The following is a 16,067-nucleotide window of genomic DNA, read 5'->3' as shown; positions in this document are numbered from 1 at the left end:
GTCATTAAATATGGGTACATTTATACACTTCATGTCTAAAACATCGTATTGAATTTCATCATAATTTGTAGTTGCACCCACAGGGAAAGAACAAAATGCACTTAGCATCCCCTTATCTGGTGGATTAATGTTAACAGTAGAGTCAGGAACCAGCACATACGGGACTGAAACTCTTACGTTCCAAGTCCGACAGTTATCACGGTGCCACCCGAGACAGGCGTGTGTGAGAAGCTCTTCAGAAGAGAGCCATACTTTATGATTGTGGAATTCCTGCACAGTTCTATTAAATGTGTCTTTCATTTCTGAGAATGGTGGCACGCATGGGGTGGGGTGGGATGGGGTGCTGTAGAGTCAAGCCTGTTTTGGTGCGGAAAGAAACGGGAGACTGCCCATATTTGATGATCACCTGTCTTTATCCTGGATTTGATTGTGATTAGTGTGGGTTTCTTTCAAAAATCAAAGTTTCAGGCACACTTAGTGAGAACCTGGCAGACTTTCCAACTAGTCTCGAAGACTGTTCCATTTAGTTCCATGTTGTCTTAAGGAGGATGCGTAAGATAACTTCCACCAAAACTTGTTAGATAAATTAAGACGTTTTGATTTTCCGTGTGGTGTCTTTTCATCTCAGGATTGCTGAGTTAAGAGTAACAGTGAATTCGCCACTTGACTGAATAAACTTCTTCCTTACACTCAAACTAAGCAAGCTGAATGATGCTTGTGTTATGGGATAACTGGCTTACATCCTTTGATAATTAATTGCTAAAACACAGTGTTTGTCATATGTACTTATGTGTTGTGTGAGACATGGCAAGTGATCACATATAACCCCACCTGATGAACTTCATGATGCCACAGTGACACTGACTTGCTAATTCCAAATTCATTCCTTCTCTGCTTCTATGCTGCTCACTCCCTTCTTGCTTCGTAGTATAGCAAATATTCATGGAATAAGCGACATTGCTGTTTCGTAGACCTCTTGTGCTATTTCCTAGGTTTTGAACACTGCAGGATACGAGTGAAGATGGGGCCCCTCCTTGGTGGGCCACGTGTATTGATTCAGTGCATACTCACAGTTTTTCCCTCTTATGTCTTTAAAGGAAGGCCGCAAGGGGAACCCCCCAAAAAAGGAGCGCAACTTACATTCTAAAAGATATATTGAGGAGAAAATGGGAACTGGGTGGATCTGGAGGGAATGAAATGAGATTCATCCGGATTCAGCAACAGTGTAATAGTCACCGTGTCCACTTAATTTTTACGACTTGGCATTCTTAGTCGGGATACATCATTGCTGACTGTGCAGGTCACACACGTGTCTACTGTGCTTGGTGCAGTTTCCCAGTCCTTGTTGCCTGATTCTGTACCGTCCAGTGACTGGTCTGGATGCCCCAAACCTGCTGACTGACCATGTTTGACTTGCCTTTAAGCTTGCTAATTATAATCTTCAGAATCCATGAAGAAACTGGGTACCGTTCAAAGATGTGTTGGCTGTGCATGTCAGTCCCCGGGAGTGCTGAGCTGTGTGTGCTTCTGCTGTGGTGGGTGACTGTCGGTGCTCAAGGGCCACATTCAGGGGTCACGTTCTGTAGTAATAAGGGCGGCGGCGGGGCTGCGTTCTCAGCACCCCCAGCCGCCTGCCCGGCTAGCTTATGCCCCAAAATAATAACATACAAACTGTATTCATTTAATTACTGCTTGGCCCATTCTCTTCTAGGCTAATTCTCACGTATTAATTTAGCCCATTTCTAATCATCTGTGTATGGCACCCCAAGGTGCGCTTACCGGGAAGATTCTAGCCTATGTCCATTCTGGGTCGGAGCTTCATCCCAGGAGCAGGGCATGGCGTCTCTCTCAGGCGTCTTCTCCCGAGAGAAGAGCTGTCCAGACTCTGACCTCACTTCCTCTTCCTCCCAGCATTTTGTTCTGTTTACTCCACCCACAGGGCCAAGCAGTTTCTTTATTGGCCAATGACCTTCCTCCATCATTTCCCCTTTTTCGGTTTAAACAAAAAAAAAAGGCTTTAACTTTAACATAGCAAAATTACATATAACAAAACAGTTATCAAGTAAAAGTTACAATAATCTTTATCATAACTAAGGAAAACTATAACTAACTATTCTTAACTCCATCAAAGACTCCAGAAAGATACAATACTACCTAAGCAAACAAGAAAAAAGCAACTTTTAAAACTCTAGAAATGACAGAGACATCTCGCTACCTGGACAGTCACCCAAAGTTCCTCTGTACCATTGGGGCATCCATCTTCAGCCTTCAGGCCCATGGTATCCAGCAGACATTTCCATAAAGCAGGAAATTCCAAAGGCAGTTCAGTCACTATCTGTTGTGTCCTGCAGAATGTCTCGCAGACTCTTTCATGAATCAGGAACCCCGAAAGATCATCTCTCCTTAGGCAAGTTCAGTAGTCCTCTCTCTGTGGGTTCTCTGTGTCCAGTTTATGCAATAGTCCAGGCAAGAGCAGTTTCTTGCCCAAATGGCTATCAAACTCCATAAGGTGCCTCTTCGATGCCCATCTTCCTCTTGAAGTAGATTGGTGCTGCCAGGAGCAGAGTGTCTCATTGTCATGAAAAGTCCTCAGTTATTAAAACATTAAATGTCCTATTCTGTAATCTTTGAAAGACATGAAGAATGTCTATCTAAAATATATCTCTATATATCTAGAAAATCTAACTAACATGACTACAAGCTTTACTATTATCGATGATTATCCATTAACAACCTATATTTCTTAATTATACAGTACATATTTAAATGAACTACACAATCACAATACCTTAATCAAAATCAGAAACACTTATGCATATAACAAAATTGACCTTAAATCTCTATCAATAAAGCAAAATCTATACTAATGCAAATTATTCATACCTATATCATATCCCCCTTTAAATGTAAAAGAACATTTATAAACCATATTTGGGAACATGGGGGCAGTTTTTTTCTCTCCAAACTGCTTCCTGCTGAATGGGGGCGTCGTTAATTAGGTCTTTCATGGTATAACCTGTGTGCTAGTTTCATCTCAGTTGGCAGTTGAGCGAAGCAATTTTTTGAAGGCGTTCACACCAACCCTTCAGGAGGGCGTGGTCCATCATACCAAATCGGTATAGAAGAAATGAACAGTGTCTCATCCTCTGTGAAAACAAAATAAGAAACTCCTTTCCAAAGCATCATGTCCTTAGATCCAAATTTCAAAGTCAAGGCATTTTCAAAATATCTATGTTGGATTAGTTCAGCAGCATTTATAAATAAATATCTTTTAGCAGCTGTTGCTCCTTCCTCAGCATTCAAACAATTCAAAGAGAGCATAATAGCATACAGTATCAAAATTCTCTGTGTATTTTCCATCTTTGTTCGCCTTATTTTAACCTCTATTTTGTTTATTTTTACTTTTAACTCTTTGCTTTTTGAGACAGGTTCTCTGTATCTTTGACCTGAAGTAACTCTGTAGACCAGGCTGTCCTTGAGCTCTCAGAGACCCGCCTGTCTTTGCCTTCCAGGCATTGGGATTAAAGGTGTAAGCTACTACACCTTGAACTCACAGAGATCTGTTTGCCTCTGCCTTCTAGGCACTGGGATTAAAGGCGTGTGCTACCACACACAACAACTCTCTTCCTTTTTTTTTTTAACTTTAAGAACTTTAAATTTTAGTCTGCATATATTTTTAACACTCTTCAAACCATTTAGAAATTTTCTTCGTCTTTGAAGCTCTCTTTACTGTATATCTCTCTTTTTCTGACCACACGAGCCTTTAAATTACTGAGCAATATGGGTAGGATTAAAGGCGTGGCTTTGCCAGCTAGATCCAGTCCATTCCTTAGCTTTCCAGCCTCATGGCTGAGGTACTGGCTGTAGCCACGTTTACTGCGACAACTCTATGGCATTTCAAGGTTCCTGCCAGCAAGCGAGCTTCAGCAGCCTTTGCTTGCAAAGGGCACGAACCGCCTGCGTAAAAGAGTCAAAGTTTGCCCTGGCAGGACAGCCCAGAAAGCTGGCATTTTTAAAGGGCGCAGCTTTTTTCCTGCTACGGCTGAAAACCGAAAAGCATGCGTTCAGCTTTTCGTCAACACCATTTAAGTGTTTCGTGGCAGGACCTCTTAATGAGCTGCAGGGTTCTGTAGCTAAAGCTGAGTCAGGAAGCCTCTCTCAGATGAGGCGCCCGCTTGCCTCTAGCAAGCAGAGCAGACCCGAGAACACAGCGAGTCTAGTTGCCATCAAACAAATCGTAGCACTTTACTCCAAATGCTCTATTCAAAAGCTCTGTCTCCTGCAGGAGCCAGACAGAGATCGCAATGGCGGCACAGCCCCAGGAAGTTGCGCTTTAAAACGACACAGCATTTTTTTTTGTTTGTTTTTGTTTTTGCTACTGTTGCCGAATCAGGAAATCTCTCTACAGCACGCCACCAACAAACAGCAAAAATCTGTGTTAAACTCTCTCTCCCTTATTTTTAAGCCTTCTCAGGTTTTTTAAGTGGATTTAGCTGTCCACACGTCTGGGTGCCAACTGTAGTAATAAGGGCGGCCGCGGGGCTGCGTTCTCAGCACCCCCAGCCGCCTTCCCGGCTAGCTTATGCCCCAAAATAATAACACACAAACTGTATTCATTTAATTACTGCTTGGCCCATTCTCTTCTAGGCTAATTCTCACGTATTAATTTAGCCCATTTCTAATCATCTGTGTATGGCACCCTAAGGTGCGCTTACCGGGAAGATTCTTGCCTATGTCCATCCTGGGTCGGAGCTTCATCCCAGGAGCAGGGCATGGCATCTCTCTCAGGCGTCTTCTCCCGAGAGAAGAGCTGTCCAGACTCTGACCTCACTTCCTCTTCCTCCCAGCATTTTGTTCTGTTTACTCCACCCACAGGGCCAAGCAGTTTCTTTATTGGCCAATGACCTTCCTCCATCAACGTTCTGGCATATTTACTGTAATGTCACTTAGCCCTAGTGCTAAAGGTACAGGTTTTAGTCTCTTTTGTTTTATTCCTTGGAACTTGGATAAAACATTAGTGCAAACTATCAGTCATACCTCTAGTTATACAACCCATTTAAGTTCTCTTCATTTTGTATAGCGGATCACTATATTTTAAATAAAACTTTATTTTCAGACTTTCAGAGACAACGGGTACAAGTAAATTTGGGTAAGGAGGTTATGTAAAAGTAGAACACATATACAGGACCTAGCAGCTGATGGATAGGATGTGAGGAAGAGTAGAATCCCACCTTCCATCTCCTTCTAAGATGAAGCAGGGTGGGTCTGATCATCACTCCCAGTCAGGTCCATGGGACTCTTCTGGAAAATATGAACTTTGACTACCCTGGTGTTGGAACAAAGAAAGGGAAACATGCATTTAATTTTTTTAGAACCATGTAAATATATGTGACTGTATATACATAGATACCGGCAGAAACCATGGGAAAGACACTTTTAAAAATACCAAGGACTTGACACTAATGCATCAATATGTTGCAATGCGTTCATTTAAAATTTCACTTGACAGTATAGTTTTCTTCCTGATTTTATGTCTCCCGCTTGCCTTCCCTCTGGGTAGCCTTCCTTCCAGGGTAGGAAGCCATGCTGTTCTTCCTGTTCTTGCTTTTCTGGTAAGGTATTATACATTCATAGGCTCTACTTTCTCCAGAGCAAGCATATATTATTTGCCTGGTATTATTTCTACAATATATCAGTGAACCTCTTCATTAGCTTCTAGTAATTATCAGAGAAATTCACTGTTAAAGTTATATTGTTTTTATTATGTGTATTGTGTGTGTCTTTATGGGGTATGTACACATGACTGTAGGAACCCATGGAAGCCATGCACAGGTGTTCGATCCCTTGGAAATGGAGTTACAAGTGCTTTTCAGCCACTGGACCTGGGTGCTAGGAATCAAACTCGGGTCCCTCTGCAAGAGCAGCAAGTCCTCTTGATCATTGGAGTCATCTCTTTGGTCTCAACTCCTGAAATTTTTAAAAGACATTCCATGCAATGACGTTGCCCTGAGTTGAAATGATATCTCAAAGTAATCATTTTATGTAAGGTGTGCTTTCTTTCCTTTTCAGACCCTCCTCATCTTTTCCCTGCCTTCCATCCTCCTGTACCAATTGATGCCAGACATCATGAGGGCCGTTACCATTATGATCCATCTCCTATTCCTCCATTACATGTGTAAGTATTAAAACATTACTCATTAATAAAATGGATCTAAATACTGGCTTTTATGGCTTCGGGACTCTTAATGCATGTTTTTTGGGCTTTGAAGGTGCAATGGCAGTGTAAGATGTTACTCTTAAAGCCTAGCAAAGCTCTGCCTGTTCCTAGACTCACTGAATCAGACCTTGAGCTTTCTGAGGCTGCCTGTCACATGCTTTAGCTGGCCACTGTTTTTTGAATATTTCAATGATGAGAGACAGACAGCTCTCTCATATAATGTGAGTTATAAACTTAAAGGGTTAAAGTTAAACCTTACAAAAGTGGAAGTTTACCACTTACAATATTTTTGGTTGTGATTTAGGTTTCAAGTTCTACATGCTAAAATTTTTGTTACGTGAAGGTTCTGACCAAAGGATTACAGTGAATCAAAACAAAATGTTTTTTGGAGGATTTTCAGAGTCCCCATGGCCCGTAATGCTAACAGTCACGTGATTGATGAGAATGTCACCCAAACAAAATGGCAAATGTGATTGAACACATGGTTCATGTAAGATAAAAGAAAAGAATGCGGTGATAATAAAAGGAAAAAGAAAATCTGATGGAAATATTGTCTCACTTGGTTTTGAGGGGAAAGAAAAAGACTCGTGGATTTACAAACTAACAGGCCATTGTTCTGGAGTACCATCAAGAAAACTGTCATATACTGTAATGATTGGACAAACTCTTTGGGAGGGGCTCTTCCCCGCTAATGGCCTTGGTACAAATGTAGTCATATGTAATAATCACCTTCTGTTCTGAGATAGTGGAGTTAGAAAAGCACGAATAATACTTTGAAGAATAACACTGGTTATATAGATGCTAGATTGCCCCTCTCTGACTATTAGTTACAGCTGTGTAATTATATGGTATACAGAAGAAAAATGAAGTTGTTTTAAAACAAGTCCTCCTCTGTGAACAGAATTAATTGATATTAACAGTCCTAACTGCATGCCCAAGTACACATATAATATTTTACCAACCGTTTTTTGGATCCATCTCCCATTACTGAATTGTAATTTCAGTTCAGATTTGCCTGGAGGTGAGTAATAAATCTGCATGGAGACTTATGTGAGTATTGCAGAAGTGGGTATTCACAGAGGGAGAAGGCAGGAACTTGTGACTTATTCTTCTTGTGACTTTTACTGGAATGCTAGCAAGTATTTACAGGGTTCTGAAGCCTGCTAAAAATACACTCACATAAAACCAAAGGACCAGTTTTCTCCTATACAAAGGGAAGTGGATTTGTAATTGTGAGTTTTCAAGGTGACACGTAGCTCTCCTGGTCTTACAGAACCCCTATGCTATGGATGGGACCACATGGATCTCAGAAGGGGTTCAGTCTTTGTGTCTAGATCACACAATATGTTAGAGACAAAGGTGCCTAGTTTAGCCCACATCTGAGTCTTTCTGATATAGTAATGTAATCAGATTTTCTATGGAATCTGGGAGTTCTTCACTTATTCAAAAACCATGTTCTACAGAAATATTTTTAACTGACCTCAAATAATATACCGAACTCTCTCCTCTGGGTTTTTTTTAGTTCATCCTAGAAGTAAGTTCAAATAGGTTATCAATTACAAGTCCACCTATTGGTTCTCTGACAGAGTTATAGTAACAACAAAGCTTCTTATAGCCCCTGTTACGTATTCTAGGCCGTGCTTGGGTTCTTTTTTTTAAAAAAATATTTATTTATTTATTATGGATACAATATTCTGTCTGTGTGTATGCCTACAGGCTAGAAGAGGGCACCAGACCCCATTACAGATGGTTGTGAGCCACCATGTGGTTGCTGGGAATCGAACTCAGGTCCTTTGGAAGAGCACGCAATGCTCTTAACCGCTGAGCCATCTCTCCAGCCCCGTGCTTGGGTTCTTAACAAAGGCAATGGCACAGATAAGGTTAAGTCATGTCTGGAGCAGCTGTGAGTTGACCTTGGGCGTTTTCTTCAGCTACGACTCTGGGCTGGGCTTTTTAGATTCCTTGTACTTTCTACTTTGTCAGCCAAGTTTTAAGATACTTAAGCAGTAATCGACTAAGTTGTTCTTGAGCAGCAGCCTGTATGTATAATTATCAAGGAGTTATGCTGTAAGGCTGGTTGACAGTTCTGAGGGTTCCGATAGAATGCTGTGGGTGTGGAACAGGGACCTCAAGTCTGTAGTTCTTTGGGACTGTTCCACTTCTGCTTGTCTTAGCCAATCCCTGGGTAGATAATGAGCTGAAAACGTGGGCTCCAGGAGTTAGAGCAAGTCACATCTCCATGCCTTTGTAGCATGACATTCTTGGCATTGTCGTCAACATTGTGATCTGTGGCTCACGTTCATATTATCCAGGAGGCTGTGTCTATAGCATCCCGTGTGTACCCAAATATTGTTGTGGTTTTCTTTTTGCTTGCTTAGGAATTGTCACTGCTCTTTGCTAGTTTGTGGAAAGGTCTCAGCATATGGGCAGAAAGACATGGAAATGGGGTTCAGTGAACAGCCAGGCAGGCCGCTCCAGGCTTTGAGATGGTGGCTGAGTTTTGGTTTTGCCACTCACTTGTGCCATAGACTCTAGCAAAATTCACCATGGTGTGGTCCTTTAACATATTGAAATGAAGCTATCTGCATTGCAGGAAGGGCTCACTCAATAAAAGAACAATCCTGTATATATTTTGCAAAGGTTGGCTCTCCAAACGCGTGCTTAAGGTTAGTGAACCCAGGCACCAGGTTTTTTCTGGTCTTTCTCCTTGATGACCCCAGCAGCCTATAGTCATGACAGGTGAAAAGGGCACACCTGCACCTGTTAAAGCTGAGAGTGTTGACAGCAAATGTGGCCCATATACCCAAATCTTTAAAGTAGTAACTGTAAAATAAAAAGGTATCTTTTCCAGAATTTGAAATGCCAAAATGCTTGCCTTTAATTGGCTTCTAGAAAATGAAATCAAGTGAGCTTTTACAGTGAACATTTTTAATTACAGGAAGATAAAACTTGGAGATATTCTCATTATTTTGTAAACACAATTGTTCTTCTGGTGCCAACTTGAGAAACTAAATTATAAGTCTCTGAAAAACAGGGGCCCGTGTTGATGGAAACGCTGACAGATCAGTGTTCCGAAGGATGTCAGGCACTGCGGTAATTATGCTATCATATTCCATCATTAAAGATTCTATTGAAAAGATTTATAAATTGCCCCTCTTTTTAGATAAACCACCCTATATTAAGGCATCAATGATATGGTGCAGAATTAAATTAAAATCTCATAAAATGAAATATGTTCTGTATTAGCTGTTTGACACTTAATTTGCCTCTGAATGAGTAGAGGAAATCACAAATTAACCTGCTTTTGTTTTTCCAACCATGGCTTATTAGGTGTTAGAACAACTGCAATTACAGCCTAATAATAACCAAGGAGCCTTATAAATATGTACAGAGACATGTCAGCTTATGTTTAAAAGCCGAGCTGGTGATCTGAAATGCCTTTAGCTCACCTCCTTGCTTCCGCATGGTTATCCGCACGTTATGGATGAGCAGGGTAGTTCAAGTATAGAAACTTAAATGGACTGAAATACAGTGCTGGAAATAATATAAGATATATCGGTATTTCTTTTAGCTCAAAAATCATAAATTTAAATTAAAAAGGTATAGTAAGTAGGTGAGTCATGACATAGATATCATCTCTGTCTATAGGTTGTCACAATAAATTGTTTTATGAAACGAACAGTTGTGCATCATGTTTATGACATTCAAACAGGTTCCTAAGCACTGACTATGAGAACTCTTTCCTCATCTTCTGAGGTGTTCTGAGTAAATTCACCAGGCTGTGTGCCCAGCTGACGATGGAATGTCTCTTTCTTTCTCTGATTGTCATGAACACAGAGTTTATGTACAGGGAAACACAGTGTTTTAGGGGAAACACCAAAGTCTGCATAGCCTATTACTGAACTGGTTTGGTGCCTCAGTGGTAAACCCAAGCCAGACTCACGGTGCAGCGGCGCATGTGGGATTCTGTTGAGTCTTCTCTCTCTTTCCTGGCTTCAGCTGTTTACATCGCCCTGTATCAGAGCAAAGCCTGCGATCGCACACTGGATTCTGTGGGCCTTGAAGCTCCCTAGCCTACAGCTTACTACCAGTCTTAAAAGCTTCTTTGAAAATGTAGACAGTTGGTTGATTCTATCTTGCTCCTCGGGAATACACTCGCATTTCCAAGTGACTGTTTTCTCCAGCAGTGAAGAATGTGTTCTTGCATTTGGAGCGTGTGTGCGTTTTAAGCCTTGGAACTTACTTGATCACGCTTCTTTTTAAAACTAGACATGATGTATTTTTAGCAACCCAAATTATAAAGTGTTTTGAATTCCTGTATGATTTCATTCACATTCATTTAGGGCTCCCAGGATGTTTTGGGGTCTGTTCTGTATGTAAAAACTCTTTTGATCTAAGTTTTTCTCATTCATGAACCAGTATGAATTAGGTGTTGGACTCTCCTTTACTTTATACTGAGATCCGCAATTCATTTTTCAAAGCTGAGTCCTTAGTTACTAATCCACTGCAATAATTCAAGCCCCACTGATCTGTTCTTCTTGCCAGTGGAACTGAGCGCTCTGCTTGCCTCGTGCTGTGGGTGAGAATAGCACCTCACTAGGCTGCATCTCCAGCCAGCACAGGACAGTGGTGTGTGTCACCTTCTACTCTACTGATGCCTTTAGAGAAGCTGCTTTCTCTTTTCTGTCCTGTGAGAAGCCAGCACTCTACTGGTGCCTTTCCTTGAGTCAAGGTGGCTTACATGGAGGCTACCCAGCTCCTTGCAATCACTCTGAGAAGAGCTATTCTTTTCACAAGCAGTGGCCCACCTCCCGCTGCCTGGAGAGGAAGTACAGGGAAGAGCATTCATATTAGCTTTGAAATAGAGTACACTGGGACAGGAAGGTCCCCCTCCCCCCATGATTAGGCAGCCTTTTAGCTTGAGAGCAGAAGGTGAGCATCAAGTTTGGAGAATGATTGCATTCAGTACTTCCCGGAGGGAGAGAGTGCAAGAGAAGATAGACCATTATGGTAAATATCTGGAGGAAGAAACCCTTAAGTAGATGACCAGGGCTACTACTCTGCCTGCTAGTCTCCTGCATCACTGAACTCAGCATCTCCTTAGTGCTAAATATGTTTATTGGGCGTGCACAACATATTTCTTTAAAAGAAGCTTTCAGCCTGGCCCCTTACTTAAATCTTTATGATGGGTACATATGCAAAACAGTGGTTTCGCTCCATTCTGAGGGAATACTTCGCTAAGATAATGGCAAATTAGAAAAATCTTGTATTTGGGGCATAGCTGGTTTGGAATATTTTAATAGTATAATTTAAAAGGAAGAAAGAAAAGTATTTTTTATTTATCATCCAGTGTTTGGATCTGCCATAGATGACTCTGAGACTGGTAACATGTAATAGCATCAGATTACACTGAGCACTGTAGCAACAGAAGTACCCCACCTTCCCACATAGAAAAGGTAAAAAACTAGGTCGTCATTGCATCTCTCAAGGCAACGACTGTTGAGTTCTGTGCACATGCATGACTGAGCCCGTGCCCTACACATTGTAGCTCTCAAGTAATTGTTTCTAATGCTGACAATGCACTGTGGTTTGTTAGGCTGCCGCCATTTTTTCTCTTTATTTTCATTTGTTTCATTTTGTTAGAGTATGTTTCCTCATGCTGGCAAAGTTAGCACACTCAGGAGTGCAAAATCAAAATACTTGATTGCTGAGATTCTATTTAAAAGTTTCTCTTGCAATGGGAAAGGCTTCCCACGGCCAAGCTGATCCCTCCATAGTCAGCTACTGCTGCAGAGATCTGCTGTCTCCTTGCAATTGGGTCACTAGTTATATTACAAATATCAGAATTCCATGGATAAAGCACAAAAGAAGCAGCGTTTGCATGAGAAAAAATACATAATAATGACCACAGCCAATGGTGATGACTTACAGTTTTAAAGGCTTTCCGTAATTATCTGGTGTTATACTTAAAACAGTCCTATGATGGAGGTTTTATAATTAGCCCCATTTTAAGCTTATGGGCATCCAAACGTAACACAGACAGCTTTTTCTAGTGGGCCAAGCCTATATTTTATTTAGTTTAGGGAATAGACTACACATTCCTTGCTCTGCTCGTAAAAATGAACGCCATGCACTTTGCAGGCCTGGGTTTTACTTAACTAATTCTATCAATTGCCTGTGGGATGTGTGGGCACCTGATAATGGTTTCTGCAGCATTCTAAGATGAACACATGACAGTACGGAGGAGTGCCGTAAAAGCTTCATACATGTTCATTGCACACTGCTGTAGAATGTGAGGCTGACAGGACAGTTTGCCTATCCAGCCACAGGTGTGGTACATCTAATGACTTTTGACAAGTCGGCGTTAAAACACGCATTAGTAACCAACACTTATTTAGGTACATCCAATAGAATTCAGGCCTCGCTAACTTAGTCTCAGTGTTTATTTGCCTGGAACGTCTTTCGTTCAGATACTCAGCTTGCTTCCTCACATTTATCTTCCTGTCTGGATGTCTTGTTACCAAGTTCTACCGGGAGCAGCCACCTGAATTAGCGTGGGGCCCCTAGATCAAGGCTGGTCCACCAGCTGTGTTTTCTCAGTACAGTTCCATTGGGACACAGTGACATTCACTGTGTACTATTTCTCCAGCGACTTCTAACAGTAAGGGCATAGGTGAGTAACTGTAGCAGAGAAAGTGGGATCTGAGGAACCTGGACGCTAGTGTTGCTAGCCCCGTTCTAAAACAGCGCCCCCTCCAGGCTCACTGTTCGCTGCTGCATCTAGGGCTGCGCATAGTAGTTCTCATGAACTTTCAGCCGCTTCCGCTCTGTGCCTGAGAGTTTTAACTGTACTTTGTCTCAGTTCAAAATATAAGTGAAATGGTTGATTGTGGTTTTTCAGAGCAAGCAGAAAAGTCTTAGAACCTTCAGGATCCGTTTCTCTCTGCCTTCACAGACAACCCCCATTGTTGGCTTGAATATGGGACTGTCACCTGCTAAACTTTTCAAAATTTTGATAGGTAGGCATCATAAATTCTGATCAGCCAATAAACGTTTTACTTGACATTAAAGAGTCAAACACGAAACAGATTGTATTCAAAAGGTGTAATACTTCTGCTTTGCAGTGTTTCTAATGACTGAAATATTGAATCTCCTCCTCAGTTGCAGAGAAAGCAGGCCCTAATTACAGCATACATTCACGGAGCCCGAGCGGCTGCTTCTTGGAAAAAATTCCTGTGTTCTTTGTGCTGCGCTCAGCAACACGGTCCGGAGCAGATATTGACTGAGGCATTCACGGTCACTGAACCGGAAGCTGCCGACTCTATAGAGGCTGCTGTCAAACCTGTTGTGGGGGCCTGGGAGGTGCTGGACTGTAACCGACTTTTTTCTTTGAGTACAATGCTTCCACTCATGTTAAGCCTGCCTTCAAAGAAAACAGAAATTGACTGCATTCTTTTATTTAGTTTTCAAAATTTGAGTTCTATAAAATTGAACTTTAACAAAATTTATCTCCACAGGAAGACACTTAGAAGTCAGTTTCACAACGCAAATGCTGCCCCGACTGGAGCTGAGGACAGGGCTTCTATGGGTCCGTCCTTCTCTTAGCCATAAGAGCGCACTTTGCACTAACCAAAGACAGGCCGTTTTCTCTAGCTGCCCTGCAAGTTCATTTAAGTCCTTTCCCTGGGGAATCAAGGGGCCAGAACACAGGGCTGCCTGTCATTCATTCTTGTTACTGTTGTATCCCCATACCTGCCCCCAGGGACATTCAGTCACCAGGAAAATAAAATGTTAGCAGATATGTTTCTAGTAATGACTTGTGAACTCTTTGAATACTAAATGCCAAATTAGCAAGAGTATCGCCTCTTGGATGATCCAGGCGTGCTAAAAGGAATGAGTAGCCGAGAATGTGCCTGTTTTTACACAGCATATGTCAGGGAGCTGTGGTGAAACATTTGGATACATAATCTTCTTAATACATAATTTTATTTTTCCTACCAGAGCAGGTATGGGCATGCTTACATTGCAATTTGGTTTTGCCCTCGCTGGATGGAATCGTGAAGGTGCACCAAGTTTTAAAATTCAGGGGGAAAGCAGACAAAACAACAGCATACTCTCAAGCCGAAAACACCAAGTACAAAGCTTGATCTAGTGATCCCTCGCCCCTCTGTACTTATTTAAAAGAACTTTGTTTTTAACTTTTTTAAAAAAAATGTATTCTTTGAGTCTACAGCATGTTTGGATTATAATTCACTCCTTTTGCCTAACTTCCTAGATTCACCCCCATTCAACTTGATTTCCCCTCCTCCCCAAGACCAGAATATGTGGGTGATTCACCAGGAGCCACTCTCTTAAGAAAAACGGTGTCTGTGTCTCGCAGCATCTAACAGATTCTGGTAGCTCCAAAGCAGGAGCTGGGATTGTGTGCACAGCTCTGCTCTCTATGCTGGCGTTTAGTTAGCTTGGGTATGCACAGGTCTTGGCATGCTCTCGCGAGTGCTGTGAGCTCATATGCACAGCTGCCCTGCTTTGTCCAGAAGAAGAGCTTACCTTGTAGTCATCCATTGGCTCTGCTTTCACTCTTTCTACCCCAGTTTCTACAGTGATCTTTGATCCCGGATGAGCAGAGGAAGGCAGGGGGAGGATGAAATGTATGTTCTCTGGGGTGCTGAGCATTCTGACATCTCTTGTTCTCTACTAGATGACCAGTTATGGGTCTCTAGGTTAAAATACCATTTACTGCAAATGCAAGTTTCTCAGATGAAGGTTGAGAGATTCATTGATCTATGGGTATAATGATAAGTCATTAAGAATCAGTTTAATACTATGTCTGTTTAGTCATATAAATAGTGGTTAGGTACTCCCCTAGGGTCCATGACTTGTTTGGCCATAGGTTATTACCCTGATAATGTGCCTGTATGGGTTTCATCTTGTGGAATGGGACTTAAATCTAATCAGAAGCTCCCGTGATGTTTGTGCCCTTGTTGCACCAGTGGACAGGTCTTGCCAGGGCAGTCATTATTGTAGATTCCTGGAGGTGTAGGTGATGTAGCTTGCTTTGCCTTCAGCATTCTGAAAGGTAACCTGCATCGAGCCATCTCTGTAGCCTGATTCCTCTGTCCCTTTTGTCTACATTAGCAGGAGAAAAGAAAAGATTTCAGGGCAGGAGCTGCCATAGAGCATGAGGTGCATTCCAGTAAAGCAAAACATGAATGTTTATGACTCAAAGCTACAAGCTAGCCTAATGTTATGGATTAAGTGACATCTCAGATGTTTAAAAGTTACAGGTTCTTGAAACTTTGCTCTACAACTGGAGGGACAGATTCATAGCATGAAGTTCTCACTTGGGACTGTTACAGGAACACAGGCTTGGCTTCAGTCTAAAGATCTGAGCAAGCACTAGAGTGAGCCACACTTCCTCTGCAGTAAGAGGAGTCATCTTTATTTGTAAAGAAAATCATATAATATATTTTGTTCATATCTTTCCTTTCCCTCTGCTTTTCCCAGATACCCTACCAACAACTTCATATTCGATCTCTCCAAAAGAATAGGAAAAAGGAAAGGGGAAAAAAAAGCCACTAAGCCAAAACAAAACAAACAAAAAGGCACACTAAACAAACAGACAAAACAAAACCCAACAAAAAGAAGCTGATGACGGCTTTGTGTTGTCAACTACTCCTAAGCATGAGGCTTGCTCTGGAGTATATTATAGTCAGCATCACTCCACTGGAGAAAACTGATGTTCCCTCTCCCAGCAGGTCTCAATTGCAAATGGCTTCTCGGTTAGGGGTAGGACTTTGTGCCCACTTCTCCCTGCTGGGGTTTTGTCTGGCTAAGCTTCTTACTATTG

General features: G+C 41.8%; 1 protein-coding gene across 1 annotated transcript in view; it reads left to right on the top strand.

Annotated features, from left to right (window-relative positions):
- The window catches only part of Gli3 (GLI family zinc finger 3), a 270,292-nt gene that overhangs the window by 148,237 nt on the left and 105,988 nt on the right, over positions 1-16,067 (top strand). Inside the window, exon 4 of the mRNA XM_041630870.1 lies at positions 6,070-6,175. Within this exon, the coding sequence (XP_041486804.1) occupies positions 6,070-6,175 (106 nt within the window). The remainder of the gene's footprint in view (positions 1-6,069; positions 6,176-16,067) is intronic.

Source organism: Microtus oregoni, unplaced genomic scaffold (assembly GCF_018167655.1).
Source record: "Microtus oregoni isolate MIOR12 unplaced genomic scaffold, Mior012 000035F_ref0000213, whole genome shotgun sequence".
In the NCBI taxonomy this organism is placed as follows: domain Eukaryota; kingdom Metazoa; phylum Chordata; class Mammalia; order Rodentia; family Cricetidae; genus Microtus; species Microtus oregoni.
This window is presented reverse-complemented; position numbering and strand designations above follow the sequence as displayed.